The sequence below is a fragment of the Tarenaya hassleriana genome, unplaced genomic scaffold (assembly GCF_000463585.1).
Source record: "Tarenaya hassleriana unplaced genomic scaffold, ASM46358v1 Cleome53, whole genome shotgun sequence".
Lineage (NCBI taxonomy): Eukaryota > Viridiplantae > Streptophyta > Magnoliopsida > Brassicales > Cleomaceae > Tarenaya > Tarenaya hassleriana.
Genome location: NW_010967966.1, coordinates 619,260 through 628,333, shown reverse-complemented (window position 1 = coordinate 628,333; position 9,074 = coordinate 619,260). Strand labels below are relative to the sequence as shown.

At 39.7% G+C, this 9,074-nt stretch overlaps 2 protein-coding genes across 3 annotated transcripts; both read left to right on the top strand.

Annotated features, from left to right (window-relative positions):
• Positions 1-4,072: 4,072 nt before the first annotated feature.
• Positions 4,073-5,955, top strand: LOC104798419 (phospholipase A1-IIgamma-like). Its single transcript, XM_010520495.2, has 4 exons — positions 4,073-4,402; positions 4,506-4,889; positions 5,071-5,300; positions 5,386-5,955. Exons 1-4 carry the CDS (start codon positions 4,088-4,090, stop codon positions 5,768-5,770), a joined length of 1,314 nt encoding a protein of 437 aa, XP_010518797.1. The 5' UTR covers positions 4,073-4,087; the 3' UTR covers positions 5,771-5,955.
• A 543-nt stretch (positions 5,956-6,498) lies between these two features.
• Positions 6,499-8,392, top strand: LOC104798418 (phospholipase A1-IIgamma-like). 2 transcript variants are annotated; one of them, XM_010520494.2, is made up of 5 exons: positions 6,499-6,622; positions 6,735-7,345; positions 7,459-7,688; positions 7,843-8,065; positions 8,153-8,392. In XM_010520494.2, exons 2-5 carry the CDS (start codon positions 6,755-6,757, stop codon positions 8,258-8,260), a joined length of 1,152 nt encoding a protein of 383 aa, XP_010518796.1. In that variant the 5' UTR covers positions 6,499-6,622; positions 6,735-6,754; the 3' UTR covers positions 8,261-8,392. The 2 variants fall into 2 exon arrangements, with proteins under 2 accessions (XP_010518796.1, XP_010518795.1); XM_010520493.2 differs by having other exon boundaries at positions 6,503-6,622; positions 7,843-8,392.
• The last annotated feature ends 682 nt before the right edge of the window (positions 8,393-9,074 follow it).

Here is a 9,074-nt window from a genome sequence, read left to right as displayed (position 1 = left end):
TATATATATATATATGAATGTGTTAAATGATAGAGAAAGCTAACGATTGGAGTGAGAGGAGGATTTAATGTTAGAAGCGGTGAAGAAGGGAGAGACAGAGCACTGAAAAGAATGTCACATAGAGTGGTCGGTATACTTTGATTACCTCACAAAAAAATAATAATAATATAAGGTGGTCCTTTCTCAATTTTGTATCTTATCTTATATATATGGCTCTAATACACGTATATATGATATATGCGTTTGTATTCCACGTATTATATATGTATATATGTATGCAACGTAAAACTACGTACCTATATGATATCCTTATATAAATATGTTGCTCGTCGATTCGATTTTCTATTTTCATATTAAAGACTACTCGATGTATGGCGGTCCTTATCAAAATCTACATCTTATCTTATACATATACACATTGTGTACGTACATGTGACACTTTTCTTTAACGGTTCAAAGTAAAATTGAAATATACCTACTATACATGTTGAGGTGTCTATAACAATTCTAGCATTTTGGTTAGAATTTTGCTTTAAGGAGTAATGCACCATATATATATATATATAATGATGATTCGTCTTATTTCTCAATGTGAACTGTATCGATTGCAATTTTGTTTGTTTTTGGGAGTTTGATTAGGGTTTATGTCGGGGACGCCTCCCATCTTGGACGTGTTATATAGAGCTTTCAGTCTCACACGCTTTTGCTGATTGCCCTAAACAAAAGGGCACTCATATTTCTCCATTGGTCCGGACCCATAAAACGTTTGTTCACTCTCCCTCAATCATATTTCACCATTGTGCTAAACAAAAGTATCTGTCTCGCTTTGAATTCGAACTTCAGTTTGGAAATGGACATTCATCTAAGATTTCCGACTAATTAGTTTTAACTTTTGGTTTATGATATCCGATTAACAAAAAAAACTTAATATTCGAGATCGATCAACTTAATTGACGTTTAATTTAGTATCAGTTGCAAAATAGCATCTCCGAGGTGAATTAACCGTATATGAAATTAGCAAATTAGTTGCGATTAAATAAGTTCAATCAATATTTAGACATGCACGTTCTATATAAATATAGAACTCCAATCTCTCATCTAGAAACGTGACACATCACATCTATTGAATGATACATGCATGCATGTGTGCGTGTGTGTACAACCTTATGTATGTATACATAACCGTTGGCGTTTGTCGGCCAAATCGATTGATCCCGTGAACCCATTCCCATCAGGACCATTTTTCATCAAAATATACATGCATACGTATATTACATTTGTCCCGTACGATCATCATATTCTTTATTTATTCCAAAGTGAAGTGAAGAGGAATCGCACATCTTGAGTATGAAATTCTTCTTATTGTTTTTTGTGTCGGTCGAAATCTCAATGCGTATGATTTTTTGAAAATTTTGAATGATAGTCATGTAAATTTTTTCCTTTTCTATGTTTATTAACATTCAATTTAGTTATCATTATTCCTAAATTCCGAAGTTACATTTTTTGGATCCCATATAATACACATGTCCCATTACAGCTCCAATATTAAAAAAATCAAGAAATTATTAAATAAATTAAGTAAGATGCGGTGACAGCCCAGGATACCGTAGGAGGGCGGGGAGTGATCGCCGGTGCGAGAGGCATGGACAATGGGCGGCTCCTGACGAGCTTCTGGGTAGGGGGTACAGGGATGAAGCGGACGCACCGGAATGAGAGGGATCCGAGGGCTGTGTAGGTATGGGACTACACAGTCTAAGATAACTTAAAGGAATTAATTGAGCTACTCATATCAACAAGATGCATCTACCTTTTCGGTTGTCCATCTCGAGAGAACTCCAAAATTAAGCGTGCTGGCTCTGGAGTAGTCTTAGGATGGGTGACCTCCTGGGAAGTACTTTCCGGGATGTGTGCGAGTGAGGACAAAACACGCTAAAAGGTCCCGTGTTGGTGTGTGGGGACAGCTCTATCATTCCGTAGCGGTCTCGGGTCGTTACAAATGGTATCAGAGCCGGTTCTCTCCCAGTACGGTGTGGTTCGTGGACGAACCATGCGGAAGCTGGTGGGCCTGTGACAGCCCAGGATACCGTAGGGGGGCGGGGAGTGATCGCCGGTGCGAGAGGCATGGACAATGGGCGGCTCCTGACGAGCTTCTGGGTAGGGGGTACAGGGATGAAGCGGACGCACCGGAATGAGAGGGATCCGAGGGCTGTGTAGGTATGGGACTACACAGTCTAAGATAACTTAAAGGAATTAATTGAGCTACTCATATCAACAAGATGCATCTACCTTTTCGGTTGCCCATCTCGAGAGAACTCCAAAGTTAAGCGTGCTGGTCCATCTCGAGAGAACTCCAAAATTAAGCGTGCTGGCTCTGGAGTAGTCTTAGGATGGGTGACCTCCTGGGAAGTACTTTCCGGGATGTGTGCGAGTGAGGACAAAACACGCTAAAAGGTCCCGTGTTGGTGTGTGGGGACAGCTCTATCATTCCGTAGCGGTCTCGGGTCGTTACAAATGGTATCAGAGCCGGTTCTCTCCCAGTACGGTGTGGTTCGTGGACGAACCATGCGGAAGCTGGTGGGCCTGTGACAGCCCAGGATACCGTAGGAGGGCGGGGAGTGATCGCCGGTGCGAGAGGCATGGACAATGGGCGGCTCCTGACGAGCTTCTGGGTAGGGGGTACATGGATGAAGCGGACGCACCGGAATGAGAGGGATCCGAGGGCTGTGTAGGTATGGGACTACACAGTCTAAGATAACTTAAAGGAATTAATTGAGCTACTCATATCAACAAGATGCATCTACCTTTTCGGTTGTCCATCTCGAGAGAACTCCAAAATTAAGCGTGCTGGCTCTGGAGTAGTCTTAGGATGGGTGACCTCCTGGGAAGTACTTTCCGGGATGTGTGCGAGTGAGGACAAAACACGCTAAAAGGTCCCGTGTTGGTGTGTGGGGACAACTCTATCATTCCGTAGCGGCCTCGGGTCGTTACATATGTTTTGGAGGTGAAACTTCCCTTCACATCAAAGCATTGAGTACAAGGCAGGCCAACGTTATATATATGTCTAGAGGGTATAATTAATATCACCGTCCAATTTGTGATTACACGTGGCGTATTGGATTTTACATATGATTATATATTATTTTCTTGTTACCTTAGCAATTAAATAATGCAAACGATAAGATACGCATTAGATTCGTGCATCTCAAGTATTTATAACTAACATTAATTTATGGATGAAATGATTTATTTAAAGAAAAAGCATATTTCCACCCATCAATATATATATCTGTATGTTGGATAGCTTCTTCCACGTCGAGAAGCCTAAAAATATATAAAATATACATAAGAATATTAAAACTTTAATAAAGTAATTGTATTATTATATGTATTTTAATTAGCGGATATAATTATTGAACATTTTTCGAACAATAAACTATTGTATAAAAGTTCGATGGGCATATAGAGAAACAGGTTCAAATGAGTAACACACGAATGTGTATGCAAACTCCTAGTATTTGATAGCGACCCATAAAAAAACCCTACGAATTGGTTCCGTTAGATTTGCCCTAATTTCTAGTATTTTTCTAAGAGTTTTTTTTGGTAATGCATCTGACCAAATCTTAAGGATTTTTCTTTTTTTTTTTATAAATAATTTGGAAATTTTATAAATAATTTTTTTTTTACAAGGACAAAGTCTTCAATCCTCATGGTTGGTTAGTAGACATAGGGATTTTATTTGACTGAAGGATAAATATAGAAATAACAAATTTAATTTACGCATGCAATTAAGATTCATTTAACTACATCATGGGCAAGATCCTCGACCTATGTTAAATTCTCAGACACTGCAACTGTTAGTTTTAACGTAGTAAATTCGATTTCTCTTTTTCTAATTGTCTCTCATCAATCCGTATTTTCTCCGTTCCTTCAAGACCAAAACCCACAAGAGAATATTTTTACTTGAATAAGTATATGATTCGTAAACTGCATTTAACATTTTTTTTTCTTGTAAAAGCTGGAATAAATTAGTGTATATACACGTGTACATGCCATTGTGTAGGTGATGGGAGCGGAAGATAACGTAGGGATGGGCTGTTTCGGCTTCTCGAGGAAAGACAAGGCGAAACAGAAGAAGAAGCCGTCATCAATGGCTTCCACGACGGCAAAGAAGGAGCCGGTATCGAAACCACCGGCGAAATCGGCATCGATCGCTCAGAGATGGAGAGATCTGAGCGGTCAAAGTCACTGGAACGGCTTATTGGAGCCGTTGGATTTGGATTTGAGGCAATACATTGTCCACTACGGCGAGATGGTTCAAGCTGCTTACGACACTTTCAACTCGTGCACCGAATCCCAATACGCCGGTTCCAGCATTTACTCCCGGCAAGATTTCTTCTCCAAGGTCCTTCTTTTAAGCCACAAACAAGTTTGCCCTAGCTAATCTTTCTCGATTCTCTAGGCTTGTTTTCCCATTTTCGGAATTTCGTTTGGATGATTTCTAACAGGTGGGCATAGTGAATGGCAACCCATATTGCAAGTACCAAGTGACCAAGTTCTTGTACGCAACGTCGGAAGCCCGCATGCCAGGTGCATTCATGGTGTTCCCGGCGTCAGGACAGGGGTGGACCAAGCAGTCTAACTGGATCGGCTACGTGGCCGTGGCTACCAATGATGGCACGGCCGTTCTTGGTCGGAGAGACATCGTTGTCGCATGGAGAGGGACCATCGAGACAACGGAATGGATCGACGATTTTGACTTCGGTCTGGTCGATGGGAGTAAGATCTTTGCAGGGAAGAGCAAGCCAATCAAGGTGCACCGTGGATGGTTGTCCATCTATACTTCTTACGACACTCGTTCAAAGTTCAATAAGATCTGCGCCAGGGACCAGGTATATATTATATATTAATATCCAATCATCTAATTCGATTATATATCTCTCTTTAAAAAAACTGTGAGATCTTTTTGGACCAAAGTGTAGATATTTACATATTAGATACTCTAGTTTCATGTTTTGTTACCAATCAATAATATATCTAGTAAGGTGAACGTGTAACAATTGTTGTGTTAAGTTATTGCAAGAAATAAGCAGATTGGTGGAGTTGTACAAGGACGAGGACATTAGCATTACCGTCTGCGGTCATAGCCTCGGGGCGGCCCTTGCCACGCTCAGTGCGACGGATATTGTCTTCAATGGATACAACAAACCAAAGGGCCGTCCAGACAAGGCTTGTCCGGTCACCGCCTTCCCCTTTGCTTGTCCTCGTGTCGGCGCATCCGATTTCAAGAACCTGTTCTCCGGGTAAGCCAAAAAACTTATTTCGATTATTCATTTTGACAAACGTGATGTGTGTATATATATATATGTGTGTGTGTGTGTGTAACAGACTGGACAATCTCCGGGCATTACGTACGAAAAATCTGCCGGACGTGGTATGTGCCTACCCGATGGTGGGATACTCAGACGTGGGAGATGAGCTGGCCATAGACACGAGAAAGTCTCCGTACCTCAAGTCTCCAGGAAACGTCACGACGTTTCACAGTATGGAGCATTACATGCATGGCGTTGCGGGGACACATGGCACTAAAGGAGAGTTCAGGCTCGAGATCAACCGCGATATCTCTCTCGTCAACAAAAACACCGACAGTTTGAAAGATGAGCATATGGTCCCTGATCACTGGAGGGTGCTCAAGAACAAAGGTATGGTTCAACAAGGTGATGGCTCCTGGAAGTTGATGGATCACGAGCCGGACGATGGCGATGGTCAGTAGTTTGATTTCAGGGTTTTGTCGAATTCGATAAGGTTTCTATTGGATTCATCTTCGTTTGGTAATCATTTCAAATTTTGATTCGTTCGTTTAGTAAGATTTGCCTGGCTTTCCCTTTTTTTCTTTAGCATTTTTGTTCCAAGTTTAGTTCTTTATTTTTCTTTGTATTTGAGTTTGGAGATGAACAATATAAGACGTGAAATGGAACAACTATAGGTAAATATAAATATATACAACCGTGTAATGATATATATATATATATATATATACACACACGCAAATTCCTTGTACGTAGATTATAATATTGCGAAGAATCTCCATTCACGGAGATTTGTAGAACTGGTCATTTGCTTGTTTTCGTGCAACCCACAACTTGAATACGGTATAATTCAAATGATTTTATAATCGAACAATCTGATCCCTTCAGAAACTTACGTGAAATGACTTCCCCAAAAACATTGTTATATATATATAATATTATATAAAATTGCTTGTTCCACGTTAACAAGCCATTGACGATTCACGAGATAACATATACTAATGCACCACAAGGCATGCATGTGTATGTACTTTAGTAGTGGCGGATGTGAAATCCAATTTTAATTCTAGAGGTAATTTACTTGATTATAATTCTTGCACATGTCCAACCCAAGAGTACACGAAATGCTAAATCATCACTTAAAAAAATAATAATTTATGCGTGGAAATCATATCGAAAACTAACGTTTTCTTCTAAAACTTGGATTCCTCTCGACCATCTCATAAGCGATAACATCCGAGCCTCTTTCACATTTCTTCTGGTTCCACTTGAAGGTTTCTGATTCAATAAGACAAAATAAAAACAAGAGAAACAAGGTTTAAGATCGTTTTCTTGCCAAACTCTATTTGTTGTACTGTTATATATATAGACACACAGACACACACAAAACTATAGGCGTGTCTGAGTGTTTTAAGCTAATTTTTATAGGAAGAAGAAATAAAGAAAGAATGCTGAGAAGCATTGGGAGAGGATGGAGAGATCTGAGCGGTGAAAGCAATTGGAAAGGGCTGCTGCAGCCGTTGGATCAAGATCTCCGGCAATACATCATTCACTACGGGGAGATGGCTCAGGCAACCTACGACACTTTCAACTCCAACACCAAATCCAAATACGCCGGTTCCAGCATTTACTCCCGACAAGATTTCTTCTCCAAAGTGGGTCTGGAGAAGAACAATCCCTACTCCAAGTACCAAGTGACCAAGTTCCTGTACGCCACGTCACAGATCGAGGTTCCTGATTCGTTCTTGGTCTTTCCCGTGTCACGTGAAGGGCGGACCAAGGAGTCGAACTGGATGGGGTACGTGGCCGTCACGACGGACGAGGGGACCGAGCTGTTAGGTCGGAGAGATATCGTGGTTGCTTGGAGAGGTTCGATCCAGACATTGGAATGGATTAATGATTTCCACTTCGTTTTGGTTGACGCTAAGAACATTTTCGGGGAAAAGAGCAAGGGGGTTCAGGTCCATCAAGGCTGGTATTCGATATACACCTCTTCAGACGAACGTTCACCTTTCAACAAATCCAGTGCAAGAGACCAGGTATCATGTCATATATGCTAAATATTCCTCGGTCACATGTGATAATAACACTTATGAAAATGTAGATACATATATATATATATATATATATATATATATTTGTGAATTGAAAGGTATTGCAAGAGGTAAGGAGACTGGTGGAGAAGTACAAAGACGAGGAAATCAGCATTACCGTATGCGGTCATAGCCTTGGGGCAGCCCTTGCGACACTCAATGCAGCAGATATCGTGGCCAATGGATACAACGCAACACAGAATCGGCCGGACAAGCCATGCCTTGTAACAGCCTTCGTTTTCGCTAGTCCTCGTGTTGGAAATCCCGACTTCAAGAAATTGTTCTCAGGGTATGTCCAAAAATTTAAATAGAAATCTAAAAATGTATTTGAACCTTTGAAATAAGCTTTAACCAAAAAAAAAAACCTTCCTATATATGTGTGTGTATATATATATATATGTCAAACTGTTAGCTAAGGATATGAACATATAAATCCACAACAGATACAAAAGTTTACGAGGGTTACGTGTAAGGAATCTGCCAGACATTGTCCCGACCTATCCACCGTTAGGATACTCTGATGTCGGGGAAGAGTTAACGATCGATACCCGGAAATCTCCGTACCTGAAAACTCCGGGAGACCTTGTATCGTTTCACAATCTGGAGGCGAACTTGCATGGAGTTGCTGGGACTCAAGGCACTACGACGAAAGAGTTCAAGCTCCAGGTAAAACGTGACATATCTTTGATCAACAAATCCATTGATGCATTGAAAGATGAATATATGGTTCCTGGTTCTTGGAGGGTTCTCAAGAACAAGGGCATGGTCCAGCAAGATGACGGTTCTTGGAAATTGATGGATCATGAGATGGATGGTGAAGATGTTCATGAACCTTGCTTGTATTTTGTTCTCGAAACTTGATTTTTTTTTATGATTCCAAATTGTTGTCTTAACTGGTGTTAGCATTATCGTGTATTCATTCGATCACTGAAAATTTTACTTGTTGTAAAATATTGTTATATTTTCTATTATTTGAATATTTAGTTTGATGAATCCTCCTTTTTCAAATGTAAGAAATTCAAGTCATTTTTTTATTGGCGATGCTATAAAGAGATCAAATGAACTAGTTTTCCAAGTTCAAAGTTATAGTAGAACAATTCCAAATGATATGTTATTAAGTGTTGTCAATTGACAAGTTCAAATTCTATTAATCCAATTTGGATAGTTCAATTGGTGAAATGGGGATGCAAAATGTTTGTCATGTCCCGAATTCGAATTTTAAATTGGGGAAGAAAGTCCATATTCTTATCATATGATTTGTTTCCAATTCCGATTTGGACCTCGGTTCAGAACAACTGGTTAAAAAAAATTTTCAAAGCCTATTGTAGAAATTACAATGACTCAACTACGAGGACTATAGTTGTTCTTTTTTGCTAAATGAAGAGTATTGAACAACTATATTTTGGTCCATTTTTTAATTTTTGGACATACCCTGAGAACAATTTCTTAATATTTGATCATATACTAGAACATAGACATTTGAAACTCTGTGTTGACTTGCAACTTCTAATATGCGTTGATTCTTTTAAAAAATGGACCGTATTTTTATTTTTGATTCATGCCATAACTGATGCGACAAAGTCACGTCGAGATTTGTCTTTTTCTTTTTCTTTTTCTTTTTATATAAACGAATAATATGAAAAACCACCCATTTTAGACTTTAGAAAATTCTTAT